This window comes from Leptopilina heterotoma, unplaced genomic scaffold, assembly GCF_015476425.1.
Source record: "Leptopilina heterotoma isolate Lh14 unplaced genomic scaffold, ASM1547642v1 Lhet_206, whole genome shotgun sequence".
NCBI classification, from domain to species: domain Eukaryota; kingdom Metazoa; phylum Arthropoda; class Insecta; order Hymenoptera; family Figitidae; genus Leptopilina; species Leptopilina heterotoma.
The window spans coordinates 1,419,830-1,435,123 of record NW_025110922.1 but is presented as its reverse complement, the minus strand read 5'-3'; the positions used below and the strand labels follow the sequence as shown (position 1 = coordinate 1,435,123).

The 15,294-nt window shown below is 24.5% G+C and overlaps 1 protein-coding gene across 1 annotated transcript; it reads left to right on the top strand.

Moving 5' to 3' along the window:
* The first annotated feature begins 1,658 nt into the window (after positions 1–1,658).
* Positions 1,659–12,713, top strand: LOC122501290. The gene is made up of 7 exons (XM_043610640.1): positions 1,659–1,841; positions 2,715–2,905; positions 7,320–7,438; positions 8,105–8,849; positions 9,210–9,312; positions 11,471–12,216; positions 12,554–12,713. The coding sequence occupies exons 4-6, from the start codon at positions 8,787–8,789 to the stop codon at positions 11,689–11,691; spliced, it is 387 nt and encodes a 128-aa protein (XP_043466575.1). The 5' UTR covers positions 1,659–1,841; positions 2,715–2,905; positions 7,320–7,438; positions 8,105–8,786; the 3' UTR covers positions 11,692–12,216; positions 12,554–12,713.
* Positions 12,714–15,294: the final 2,581 nt, after the last annotated feature.

Sequence of the window (15,294 nt, the reverse complement as noted above, 5' to 3'; positions counted from 1 at the left end):
GCATGTTTGAAGATGTATTGGAATGTTTGAGAATTATCGATAATAATTGTCGTGGCAGTGATGAAAATATTTTAGTTCATATTGTAATACGAGAATTTCACGTTCACCCACAATTGTCATTTTTGACGATAATTTAAAATAAATTTGTTATTATTGTACTTTTTTTAAAAATTTATTAGTGAAAAAACATAACCTCAAAAAATCAATATTTAAATATTTCTTTGTATTTTTCTTTTCTGTTCTTTTATTTTTCTCACATTGAGATTAAGAATTAAGAAAATCGCTAAATATTCAATTGAATATTATTTCCATGGGAAAAAAACAAAAAATGCAATTGCACTGAACTTACTTAGGCACTGTCTAAAATAGAAAAAAATAATGTGTAATTTGTAGTGTAATGTGTATTATTTTTGTCATTGCCACTGTCAGGGTCAATTCAATTTTGGAGAAATTGCAAATAATTTTTTGCAGAAATTCAAAAATGACAATAAAATTCTTGTTCTAATTTCAATTATTTTCAATATCTACTATTTTAATAAAATTTTCCGATAAAAATTTAATTATTTTAAAAAAATTTAATAAAATCGTACACAAACATTTAATTATTATCAAAAATATTAAAAATTCCACAGGAATTCAATTATTTACGATTTTTTAAATTTTTAATTAGAAAATTGAAATAATGTAAATTATTTCCTTATGAAAATTGAAAATTTTCTACAAAAATAAACGGGAATATGTAATGTTTTTTCCTAAAATAAAAGAATGAGTTTGTGAACAATATTGTTATTGAAAAATAAAAATTATGCATAAAATGGGTATTTATTTACTATTTCTTAATCATAATGTTTTAACAAATTTTCAATTTTTTATAAATGAACAAGAGAAAAATTTGCATAATTTAAATCAGTCAAACGAAATATATTATTAAAAAAACATATAATAAACAAAATGGGTAAATTTTTCATTTGTTAATCATCATTTTTTTCTAATTCTTCTAATTTCTAATATTATTTTATTATGAATTATGAAAAAATACCTGCATATTTTTAATTTATCAAAACGAATTTAAAAAAAACAAAAGAGTACTTAAAAACTAATTTCAGGTGTAGACAGAATGAAAAATGAATAAGACGAATTATAGTTAATTTGTTATTATTGTATTTTTTTTTTAAATTTATTAGTGACAAAACATAACCTCAAAAAATTAATATTTAAATATTTCTTTGTATTTTTCTTTTCTGTTCTTTTATTTTTTTCACATTGAGATTGAGAATTAAGAAACTACTTTTAGGTTAGAAAAATTTTCGCAAAATATGCAATCAAATATTATTTCCATGGGATAGAAAATTAAAAATTTGTAAATTATTAATAAATTACGTATTTACCTACGATGTTTACAAAACAAAAAGTGCAATTGCACTGAACTTATTTCAAGCTTGAGATAAGTTTTTTATTTTCAATAATGTGTATAATTAAATTTTTTGTAAATTGGCGCGCAAAGAGTGCAATTTCCCACCACTCACCCCTTTTCTAATCTCCCGATCAATGGGAGAAGTATTCAAAAAATTCTAAGCCAATTGCTTTGCCCCATAAAATCGAGAAATTCACACGTTCAAATAGGCCAATCATAACATCCAATTCATGAAAATCACAAACATTACCAATGTTGCCAGATTCATCTTCTCCACTACATACTTTTAATCAGTGGAGAAGATGCGCGCATTCAGCATTTAGCAACAGTTAGCAGTTCGTGCATCATCTTCCAAAAATTAATCCTTCATCCAATGCTCTTTTTGATCGTTTATTTCGAAATAAATAAACGATTCAAAACAATAGAAGTAAGTGTTAAAACTATATTAATTAATTTTTTTATTTAACCTTTCTTTTTTCTAAAATAAAATTTCAAAAAAAAATTTATGAAGTGGTGTAATATTTTCTTTTTTGCACGCTTCACATTCTCATGAATTTAATCTATACGAAAGTTTTCTCTCAATTTTGTATATTAACAAGTGTTTTTTTTCTTTTTATTCTTTAAAATTGTGAAATTAATGGTGTTTTTTAGAAAGTGTGTGTAATTTGTAAGTGGAAAATTTTTGTCGGGATAATACTTAAAGTACGTTAGCTTTTTCAGCCATTTTATAGCACCCTCCCCCCAAGCGTACTTTTACATACATTAGCGCCATTTTGACGACGACTCGTTAAATCAGTGTTTTATCCAGTTTTATCTTTAATCTTTTTTTTTATAAATAAAAGAACGATTCAAAAAAAAAAAATTGGTAAGCAATTGCTGTAAAAGTAAATTTTTCAAAAAAAGAAATTCTCAATATTTATACAAAGAAAACAAATTTATTTGCAAAGAAAAAATTATTCCACATGTGTTAATCTTAATTTTCCTTGAATTAATTTTCAATCTTGTATTGACTGTTTTCAGACTATCTTGGTTATTAATTTATTAAACTTTTTTTTCTAAAATAAAATTTCAAAAAAAACAAATTTGTGAAGTGAAGTGTAATATTTTCTTTTTTGCACGCTTCACATTCTCATGAATTTAATCTATACGAAAGTTATCTCTAAATTTTTCATTTTAACTAGTGCGCTTTTTTTTCTTCGAATTCTCTAAAATTGTGAAATCAATGGTGTTTTTAACAAATTTAATTATAATATTTATTATTATGTATTTTTGAATTACTAATCGATTTTCCTTTTTTTAGGACGAGGAATACCTACAAATACCTACAATTGTGTTTCTTGTTACCCAAAAGAATATTCACGTGAGTGACTCGAGAAACTAACAAAGAGGAGACGAAGGACTATCATCAACATCATCAGTGGCGAGGATCAGTCGAAACAAAAGAGCAGCGATGGTTGCGCGATGGACATAAATCTGGAACAAGAAACAAAGGTTTATTTCTCTTTTTTTCCTATCCAAAAATAAGAAATATTTCTTTTTCTAAAAGAAAATTAAAAATTTCTTTATTTTTCTGAAAAATGACAAAATTTTTTTTTTTTATTCAAAGAGAAAATAAAAATTATTTCTATTTGTTCAGGGTTGCCACAGGTCGGAGAAAAGTGAGGGAATTTTATTAAAGTAACTAGAAAAAATTGAAATTTTGAAAGAGTTACAAATGATTGCAGAAATAAAATTATTTTCAAAAGTAATAAAATTCTTTGCAAACATTCAATTATGTTCAAAAATTTTTAAAAATTCTTGTCAAAATTCAATTATCTTAAAAAATAATAAAATTTTTCTCAAAATTTCATTATGCTTGAAAATTTTATTAAAATTTTTCGAAAAAATTCAAATTTGTTGATAAAATTTTTTATGAAAATTTAGTTTCGAGAAACATTAATTTATTCAATAAATTGTTTATTTTAGTATTTAAATAATTGAATGCTCGTAGAATTTTCAATTAAAAATTGATTTAAAAATGAATATTAGTTAAAATTTTAGATAATAATTGAATATTAAAAGCATTATAGCATGAATTTTAAAAAAAATACATAATTGATAATTTAATTCTTTCCAAGAATGTTAACAAAATTTTTGAAAATAATTACATTTTTTGAAGAATTTACTTAAAATTGTATTCAAATAATTGAAATCCTTCATGTTTTATAATATTATTCTTATAAGTTGTTAAGTTTAAAAATGTTTGAATTTGAATGTTGTGAAGAATTTTAATTCTTATGGAAAAGTAATTAAATACTCATTTAAAAATTTAGTTATTGATGTTTGCGAATAATTTTACAATTTAAGAAATTCGTAAGTAAATGTAATAGATTTTTTTTTGAGTATCTAATAATTTATATAGTAAATCAGAATATTCTTTAGGGTCAGGGAAAAAGTCAAAATTTTGTCTGGAAATCAGGGAAAAGTCAGGGAAGAATAAAATTTAATATTTTTGTCAACCCTGTTGTTGTAAAAGACAATAAAAATTGTTTTTGTTTGTTTTTTATAAAGAGAATAGCAAAAACTATTTCTGTTTTTCTCTCAATTTTTCATTTTAACTAGTGCGGTTTTTTTCTTTCTTCGAATTCTCTAAAATTTTTAAATCAATGGTGTTTTTTACAAATTTTTTTATAATATTTATTATTATCAGAGTTGCCACGCAACCTGGAAATTTCAGGGAATTTTTATAAACCTTAAAAAAACCTGGAAAAGTCAGGGAATTTTAATTGAAATCCTGGAAATTTATTGTTTTCTAAAGTTATTGTGATTATTCTTAAAATGTAATTTTTCTTTAATTTAATTTTCTTAATTCAATTTTAAAAGAGTTGCCTTCACAACTTTCCTTCGCAATAATTCAATTATTTTCATAAATAATTAAAAAATTTATAGATTTAAAATTATTTTCATAATCAATAAAACTCTTCGCAAAATTTCAATTAATTTTAATACAATTTTAATGGAATTTCTCGAAAAATGCGTATAATTATTCTTAAAAATTTTATTCAAATTCATCAAAGAAATTCAATTATTTTCAAAAGTAATAAAATTCTTCGCAGAAATTCAATTATGGTCAAAAGTTTAAAAAAATTTATCGTCAAAATTTCAATTATCTTTATAAATATTAAAATTTTTCTCCAAAATTCAATTATTTTCAAAAATTTTAATGAAACTCTTTTTAACAAATTCAATTTTTTTTCAAAAATTCTCCTCCAGTCAATGATTTTCAATATCTACTATTTTAATAAAATTTTCCAAAAGAAGTGAATTGTTTTAAACATTTTTTACAAATTTCTTCGCAATAAATCTATTATTTTCAAAAATATTCAATTTATGTTTACAGAGATTCAATTATTTTTATAAATATGTAATACAATTTTTTCAGGAATTGAATTATTTTTTTCATAGGTAATAAAACTCATTGCAGAAATTCAATTATTTTTTATACAATTTTAATCAAATTTCTCGAAAAATGTAATTATTCTTAAAATTTTATTAAAATTCGTCAAAATAATGCAATTATTTAAAAATTTGTTAATAAAATTCTTTATGAGAATTCAATTTTGGGAAACATTCAATTATTCAATAAATTATTTATTTTTGCATTAAAACTAATTAGGTTTTTAAAAAGAAATATTATTAAAAAATTCGTCTCAAGAATTCAATTATTTTCAAAAGTAATAAAATTCTTAGCAGAAATTCAATTATGGTCGAAATTTTTTAAAAACTCTTGTCAAAATTCAATTATCTTTAAAAATAATCAAAATCTTCAAATTTCAATTATTTTCAAAAGATTTAATAAGATTCTTTGCAAAAATTGAATTATTTTCAGAAATTTTTTCTCAATTCAATGATTTTCAATATCTACTGTTTTAATAAATTTTTTTTAAGAATTCAATTATTAAGAAAAAAATGTTGATAAAATTCTAAGCAAACTTTGCAATAATTTAATTATTTTCATAAATAATAACATTTTTACAGATATTTCATTATTTTCATGAATAATAAAGTTCATCATAGAATTTCAATTATTTTTCATACAAGTTTAGTTGAATTCATCGAAAAATTTAATTATGCTTGAAAATTTTATTAAAATTTCTCGAAAAAATTAAAATTTGTTAATAAAATTTTTTATGATAATTTAGTTTTGAGAATCATTTATTTATTCAATAAATTATTTATTTTAGTATTTAAATAATTGAATGCTTGTAGAATTTTCAATTAAAAATTGATTTAAAAATGAATATTAGTTAAAATTTTAGATAATAATTGAATAATAAAAGCATTATAGTATGAATTTTTAAAAATTTATAATTGATAATTGAATTTTTTCGATGAATATTAACAAAATTTTGAAAAATAATTACATTTTTCGAAGAATTTACTTAAAATTGTTTTAAAAATAATTGAAATCGTGGGAAGATTGTTATTAATTTATGAAGGTAATTGAATTCTTCCAATTAACAGTCTGTAATGAACTGTTAAATTATTTTGACTTCATTTAAATACATTTTTGGACATTTTTCTGAACAAGAAGGTACATAAATGAATCATTAATAACAGTAACTTTACGCTAAGATTATTTATGTCTGTAAGTTATGTTGACATAGTTAAATTTGAATTAATATTATTACACTGCAAGCCTGATCAGCGGTCACCCGATCAGTGGTCGCTTGTTTACGTCGTTTGTAGATGGGGCGGGCGAGGGGCCATAAGGGAGTCGAAAAGTTGTAACAGTAGCGTATACATTAAAGACGCTCTGGCCCCTTAAAAAAAAATTCAGTAGTCAAGTAATGGTAACCCATCATAAAACAGTTCGTACGGTCCTATATGTTTACGCCCGATCAGCGGTCGAGCACCCCCGGAGCTGACCGCTGATCGGGCTTGCAGTGTACTTTATTTAAATCAATTTTAAGGCCTTTTTTGAAATGATAATAAATATAAATTATTAAACAGTGTCTAAATTTCCAATATAATAGCAGCAATGGTTTTTCCTGTTTTAATTTTCGCCCTATTTCTAGTAAAATATATACGAATTTTGGTATTAATTTTTTTTCGTTTTCGTACTTAACTGATTCCAAAGATGTTGAAAGCACAACTTTTCTTAATTCATATCGCCTTGTCAAGAACATTTTACAACTGACAATTAATAAAATATTTAAACAAAAGAGAATTAAAGTTAAGTAATATTTGCTGTGATTGCTAGTAAAATATTTTATAAATTCCTAAAAAATAAAAGTAAATATACAAAACCTATCCTCACTTCATGTGAATAATAAGGAAGAAGAGAATAATGAACAATTACAATGTAAAAATATGGGGGTCGGTTTCGGACCACCCCCACTATTTTCACAAAATGTTTTGCCAATCACTTATATCAATGGAATCAATTTCAGTTTTTTTTAATGTTGTGCGTAGAAGTTAAGGTCATACACAATCAAAATTAATTTCGTAAAAATTTTCCTCTATTAAAAAAACACTGTTAGCTCGAATTCCGTATAGGTCAAAAATTAATTTAACCAATGCTAAAATCTAATATTGCTTGAATCTCCAAAATTCATCTCCAAAATCAAACGCATTGATAAAACCTATGGCCCAGCTGTTGGTGTTGTGAAAGTATTCGACTGATGGTACTGACGAATTTTTTTTTAGTGGTACCATCTTTAAGAAACATAAGGGGGTCGGTATGGTACAAGGGGTCGGTATAGGACCACCCTCCCCTAAAAAAAAATTTTTTTTGACTTTGGAATTTAAACTTTTTGGCAAAATTATAAAAAAAAACCAAAGACGATATTTACTGTCCATTGAATAGCAAATTATTTTTATATTTATTTATTATTGATGTACTAATCTGTTTTCCTTTTTATAGGTCATGAAATATTTAAAATTGTGATTATAGTGACCCAAAAGAATATTCTCGTTAATATGTCGGACCAAGAGAGCAGCGATGATTGCATGATGGGCAGGAGTCAGGAACAAGAAACACAGGTTTATTTTTCTTTTTTTTTCTACCCGAAAATTAAAAATTTGTTTATTCTTCTGAAAGAAGATGACAAAAAAATTTTATTCTTTTTAAAGATAATACAAAAAAATTATTTCTATTTTTATAAAAGAAATTTATAAAAAAGGTTTTTATTTTTCTACAAGAATAAAACAAAAATGTCTATTATTTAAAAAAAAACAAACAAAATAAATAAAAATTGTATTTTTGAGTTTATTCTTATCTTTTTAAACTTTTCGTTTGTTTCTAATTTTTTTTTCTTTTTAAGTAATTTTTTAAATTTCGTTAAATTTTTTAAATAAAAAAAATTCAATTCTATTGTAATTTTTCCCTTTTATAAACTGTATTTTTTTTAAAGTGCCAGTACCGCCAGTAAAAGAGTTTCGAAACCCCGTTAAGAGAATGGCGAATGTGCTTCGGGTGGTTCAACACATTCAGGAACGAGCACTATTAACTATTAACTTTTTTAATAAACTTAAATAAACAAATATTTTATTATAATTATTAGTAAAATTATTCGCAAGAATTAAATTAATTTCAATGTATTAAAAATATAATAGTAAAAAATATGCCTATTGATATATTGAAATAATTTTCTGTGATAACAAATTTTTTGTCTGTATTTTTAACTCATTTTTCATTTTCTCTAATAGAATTGTGGAATGTGGATTTCAATCCACCGGCGCGATTTCCAGTGGAAAAAATGATTTCCATCGACTTGGGCCTCAAGTATCCTGTTACAGCTAACGTTTTGGACACTGCTGATACTTTCGAAAAATTCGTGGCATTAACCTCTTAGGAATATAACCAACTTAGCGGTTCCAATAGAAGAATAAAATTATCTCATAAAATTTTGGGCAAAGAACTGAAACGGAAGGAGAAATTACGCAAAAATTTTAAATTAAACAATTAACATAATGATAGGAAAAGGGAAAAAATTTTTAAATACTATTCTCTCATTATGAAAATGAACAAAAAATTAAGACAAAAAAAACTTCAAGCCCTCGGGATGGCGACTAGAGTAGAAACATAAATTTTGGGATAATTTTGTGAACAAAAAATTGATTACAAATTCAAAAGATGTTCTCTTCATTTTAGGAAAATATATTCCTAATGTCGGATGTGGATACAGAAAATCTAATTTAAGAATGTTGATTGACATTTTAAGCAACAATTCCAAGGAATTGAAATAAAAAAACATCTTATATTCAAATCAAAATACTCATATTTATTTATTATTATTTATTATTGATGTACTAATCTGTTTTCCTTTTTATAGGTCAAGAAATATTTAAAATTGGGATTCTTGTGATCCAAAAGAATATTCTTGTTAATATGTCGGACCAAGAGAGCAGCAATGATTGCATGATGGGCAGGAGTCAGGAGCAAGAAACACAGGTTTATTTCTCTTTTTTTCTATTTAAAAATTAAAAATTTGTTTATTCTTCTGAAAGAAGATGACAAAAGATTTTTTTTTCTTTTTAAAGATAATAAAATAAATTATTTCTATTTTTATAAAAGAAATTTATAAAAAATGTTTTTATTTTTCTGCAAGAATAAAACAAAAATGTCTATTATTTAAAAAAAACAAAATAAATAAAAATTGTATTTTTGAGTTTATTTTTATCTTTTTCAACTTTTTGTTTGTTTCTAATTTTTTTTCTTTTTAAATAATTTTTGAAATTTCGTTAAATTTTTTAAATTAAAAAATTCAATTCTATTGTAATTTTTCCCTTAAATAAACTGTATTTTTTTTAGAGTGCCAGTACCGCCAGTAAAAGAGTTTCGAAACCCCGTGAAAAGAGTGGCGAATGTGCTTCGGGTCGTTCAACACCTTCAGGAACGAGCACTCCACCTGATGGTAATTAATTTTTATAATTCTTGAAAGTAAGGAACATAAAAAAGAATATCGATATTTTGTTATTATTTTTTATATATTCAGGAACTTTAATATAATTTATTCTTCGTAAGAATCCAATTATTTTAATAAATATTGGAAATCATTAGAAAAAATTTAATTATTTTTATAAATGAAGGGTGCGCTAAAACAAAGCATTAAAAGCCAGCACGACACTTTAACTTTTAGAGCCAATTATCAATAATGAATATCAGTTTATTGATAATAAAAAATTATTTATAATTATCATAAAGTTTAACTAAGTAAGAATTTTTTACTGATTTAACCATAATAATCTAACCTATGAATAATTGGCGCTTAATGCTTTGTTTTAGCGCACCCTTTAAAAAGTAAATCTTTGTTGCAAAAATTCAATTATTTTCAAGAAAACAGGCCTCGGATATCTTGAAAAATGCGATTTGTTTTTTACTTTTTTTAAAAAATGCGACTTTTTCAACATTTTTTTCTTGTTTAAAAAAAAAATTGTGTCAGAATTTCTCAAACGGATCACCTAAAACTAAAAAAATTTTTTATTAAACGAAAATAATCTCTTTTACTCTTAATATGGTTGAGAAAAATCCCTGAAAATATTAGGCCAAAAAAAATTTTTTGTTAAAGGGGATAAAATTTATAAGAGATCCCTCTAAACCAGATTTTGAATTTTAAATTGCTTATAATTTTTTTTAATCAAAGTTAATAATTTGCAAAATTTTTTTAGAAAAAATCATGTTTATTTTTTTACTTTTTATTGCAAATGATTGAAATTAATTTAAATTAGTCTAGCATGACAACCAGACAAAAAATAATTTTTAATACAATTTTTAGCTATCACAGCTAATAATTAGCAGTTTTAGCAAAAAATGTTTAAAGTCATTTTTTACCACAATTGACATGGATTGCTTGTATAAACATAAATTTGGCTGCAAAAAAAATTTTTTATAAAAAAGAACCAAAGTTGTCTATTTGTTAATTAAGATTGTTTGCGACAATTTAAATAAATTGTATTATAAATTATTATTTGTCTGTTGGCCATGCTAGACTAATTATAAACAATTTAAAATTCAAAAATTGGTTTAAAACCTCTTAAAAATTTTATCCCCTTAAATTTAAAACCAAGACCATCAAAATCCGATAAAATTTGCAGGCTCCAAACAATTTCAACATTAAATTGTAAAAAATGCCACTGTGCGCGGGGCGAGTTTAACGTCATGTAAAGCTCTACACAACTGCAGTTTTTAATTAATAACTTTTTTTTCTAATTGATGCTCATTTTCTTTCAAAACAGTTTTACACTCGGATACGTTTAAGGAATATAATACAATTTTAATTTTTTTGTTAGGACGTGAAGAACATATTTGTTTATTAACATTTTATAAATAAATAATATGAAAAAATTTAAAAACAAAATATATATTCAAATTGCGCAATTCAAGACAAAAAAAATCCATATTTGCAATTTTAAATCCGACATCTGGAACTCGAGAAAAAAATTTTTAATTTAGCAGTACTAAAAAATTCAATTGTTAATAACTTTAAAAAAAAATTTTTTGTCTTAATATTTTCAGGGATTGATTTTATTAATTACAATTATTCTAATATTATTATTATAATTATTTATTCATTCATTTGTAAACATTTATGCATAAAATTTATATATATCATTTTATTTTCTAAAATTTTTTACAAAATATTAGATAATTTTTTATGTCAAAATTTTGTTATTCAATTGTAACTATGTTCGTAGAGTACGTTGATTTGTTATTTGAATTGAAAATATTCTAAATATTAAAATCGATTTTTTCGACTTTTTTCAACTACAAAAGTCGATTCGAGGTCTGACTGAAAATTTAAAATTTTAATAATAACTTCTCCAAAGAATTTAATTATTTTTTGAAATAGTAATATTTGCAAAAAATTAATTGTTTTTAATAAAATTGTAATAAACTTAAATAAACAAATATTTTATTATAATTATTAGTAAAATTATTCGCAAGAATTAAATTAATTTCAATGTATTGAAATATAATAGTAAAAAATATGCCTATTGATATATTGAAATAATTTTCTGTGATAACAAATTTTTTTTCTGTATTTTTAACTCATTTTTCATTTTCTCTAATAGAATTGTGGAATGTGGATTTCAATCCACCGGCGCGATTTCCAGTGGAAAAAATGATTTCCATCGACTTGGGCCTCAAGTATCCTGTTACAGCTAACGTTTTGGACACTGCTGATAATTTCGAAAAATTCGTGACATTAACCTCTCAGGAATATAACCAACTTAGCGGTTCCAATAGAAGAATAAAATTATCTCATAAAATTTTGGGCAAAGAACTGAAATAGAAGGAGAAATTACGCAAAAATTTTAAATTAAACAATTTCCATAATGATAGGAAAAGGGAAAAAATTTTTAAATACTATTATCTCAGTATGAAAATGAAAAAAAAAATTAAGACAAAAAAAACTTCAAGCCCTCGGGATGGCGACTAGAGTAGAAACATAAATTTTGGGATAATTTTGTGAACAAAAAATTGATTGAAAATTCAAAAGATGTTTTCTTCATTTTAGGAAAATATATTCCTAATGTCGGATGTGGATACAGAAAATCCAATTTAAGAATGTTGATTGACATTTTAAGCAACAATTCCAAAGAATTAAAATCAAAAAACATCTCATATTCAAATCAAAATATTCATATTTATTTATTATTATTTATTATTGATGTACTAATCTGTTTTCCTTTTTATAGGTCAAGAAATACTTAAAATTGGGATTCTTGTGACCCAAAAGAAAATTCTCGTTAATATGTCGGACCGAGAGAGCAGCGATGATTGCATGATGGGCAGGAGTCAGGAGCAAGAAACACAGGTTTATTTCTCTTTTTTTCTATTTGAAAATTAAAAATTTGTTTGTTCTTCTGAAAGAAGATGACAAAAAAATTTTTTTCTTTTTAAAGATATAAAAGAAATTTATAAAAAATGTTTTTATTTTTTTACAAGAATAAAACAAAAATGTCTATTATTTAAAAAAAAGAAACAAAATAAATAAAAATTGTATTTTTGAGTTTATTTTATCTTTTTCAACTTTTTGTTTGTTTCTAATTTTTTTTCTTTTTATTTAATTTTTGAAATTTCGTTAAATTTTTTAAATGAAAAAAATTCAATTCTATTGTAATTTTTCCCTTTAATAAACTGTATTTTTTTAGAGTGCCAGTACCGCCAGTACAAGAGTTTCGAAACCCCGTGAAGAGAGTGGCGATTGTGCTTCGGGTGGTTCAACACCTTGAGGAACGTGCACTCCACCTGATGGTAATTAACTTTTATAATTCTTTAAAGTAAGGAACATAAAAAAGAATATCGATATTTTGTTATTATTGCTTCCTCATAAAGGAAGCTTTGTATTAGCAAAATTTTTGATTGTCATTGTTTGACATATTTATAAATTGTTTTTTATTATGCCTAATACTTCAGTACTTTATATATGCACAGGAACTCCCTGTATAAATGTTATAAATGAATAAAAAAAAATTTCGCCGTATTTTGAACTCCGAAGTCCAAAAAACGGATTTTAAAAATTTGTCCCGATGTGTGTGTGTGTGTGTACTAACATTACATTTGCCTCAATATCTCAGAACAAGAAAGAGCTAAATTCCTCAATTTTTTTTAAATTGTAGGTCTCTCCGGGAGACATAAAATGAGAGTATTTTCAGCCCGATTCATGAAGTTTAACTATTTTTTTTTTGCATTTTTCATTTTATAAAATAGTATATTAAGCAACAAGAGGAGAAAGGCAGCCATTTCTTTACGGTGATTTTTGTGACACGAGTGGAGGTCGAGGGCGCCGTAGGCGCCCCGAGACCTCCACTCGTGTCACAAAAATCATCGTAAAGAAATTGGCTGCCTTTATTCTCGTGTTACTTACGATATTTTTTATTCCTAATGCACAAAAGCGGCGATTTCAGATAGCAGACGACAGGGAGTAAAAGTCATTCACTTGTTCGATTTGTATGAAAATGGCGGCCGATTTCTCCCTTGGGCAAGAAAAATGCATGTGAACAGCTAATTTTCTTGCCCTTGGGAGAACACGGCCGCCATTTTCATACGGTCGAAGAAATGAATGACTTTCCTCCCTGTCGGCTGCTATCAGAAAGCGCCGTTTTTGTGCATGTGGGATAAAAAAACGTTTTTTGGACGTAACTTAAAAAAATGTTAGGACACTTATAAATGTTTTTCTTTAGTTTTGTAGAGTTTTTTCACACGCATCTTTTGAGCTCTAATTGAATATTTTTCGTTCATATTAACCGGAAATATTAAACTTTAAAAAATAAAAAATTTTAGAAAATAAGACTTTTTTGAAAATTTTGTTGAGAAATGTAGAAGTTTTGTTTTGTTTTGTATTTAGTTTTGTAGAGTTTTTTCAGACGCATCTTTTGAGCCCTAATTGAACATTTTTCGTCCATATTAACCGGAGATATTAAACTTTTAAAAATCTAAAATTTTGAAAAATAAGACTTTTATAAAAATTTTTTTTAATTATGTAAAAGTAACTTCAAAAATTATTACCAACTTGAAGAGCATTAAAAAACGCTTCGATTGACCTATTTTTGAACCTGATTCGGGCAGAAATTATGAAATTATTGGTATTTGAAAAATCAAAAATTGTGGAAAATTAACCCTTTTATAAAAAGTAATTCTTATATTTCAATTATTATTATTTTTATGAGGAAGCAAAGTGTTCATGGAATGAACACCAAAATTATAAAAATGTACAACTTGGCAGCGGTTTTTTTTATTATTTTTTTATATATTCAGAAACTTTAATATAATTTATTCTTCGTAAGAATCTAATTAATTTAATAAATATTAAAAATCATTTGAAAAAATTTAATTATTTTTATAAATGAAGGGTGCGCTAAAACAAAGCATTAAAAGGTAGCACGACACTTTAACTTTTAGAGCCAATTATTAATAATGAATATCAGTTTATTGATAATAAAAAATTATTTATAATTATCATAAAGTTTAACTAAGTAAGAATTTTTTACTGATTTAACCATAATAATCTAACCTATGAAAAATTGGCGCTTAATGCTTTGTTTTAGCGCACCCTTTAAATAATAAATTTTTGTTGCAAAAATTCAATTATTTTCAAGAAAACAGGCCTCGGATATCTTGAAAAATGCAAGTTTTTTTTTACTTTTTCTAAAAAAATGCGACTTTTTAAACATTTTTTTCTTGTTTTAAAAAAAATTCGTAAAGGAATTAGAAAAGACCAAGATTTTATTGTTGAATTTGGAAATGATGTTACCAATTTTATGCAAAGTGCATTAAATAACAAGGAAATTGTAAAGTATATCATTGAAAGAGAAAAGGCAATATATTTAGGATCTTTTGCCCTTTACTTTCACGGAGGACGTGGACGTTTAAAAGACTTCTTGTGGGAAACTATGAAAAAGATATTTAAGGATTTTCAAAAAGCAACCGGTTTTGAAGTCTTTGATAAGACAAATAGAAGATATATGTTGAGGGAAAGAATGAAGCAACTCGAAACTAATTGGAAGAATTTAATTTCATTAAACTTACGAAGGAAGAAGAATGAATAAATTTTTCATGTGCCACATTCAAAATGATCCAAAAGATCCTACACCCAGATTGTACCGGGAAAAATTAATAAAACAATTATTTGAAGAGAATGTCCATCCGACGAATTTAAAGTTTTTTAAGAAACTTTTAAAAGGAAGTCCAAAGAATTTGAATTTCACAAAAATTGATATAAATTACTGGAGATTCTTATTAATTTTGAAAAAAATTCGAAAATACATGATTCATCACAAAAAACCGTCATTCGATTTATTTCCAAAAGCGAAAATAACTGATACCTGCGTGTCGTACACAACTTACAGTATTCAAGAATTTTTCAAGCAGCATAATCTTGTAAATGATGAAG

Bases quoted from the DNA above. Each gene is read 5' to 3' on its own strand.
- LOC122501290 (XM_043610640.1), top strand. From the start codon at position 8,787: ATGTCGGACCAAGAGAGCAGCAATGATTGCATGATGGGCAGGAGTCAG. The intron at 8,850-9,209 runs GTTTATTTCTCT...TATTTTTTTTAG, and splicing joins GTCAGGAGCAAGAAACACAG to AGTGCCAGTACCGCCAGTAA. The intron at 9,313-11,470 runs GTAATTAATTTT...TTTCTCTAATAG, and splicing joins AACGAGCACTCCACCTGATG to AATTGTGGAATGTGGATTTC.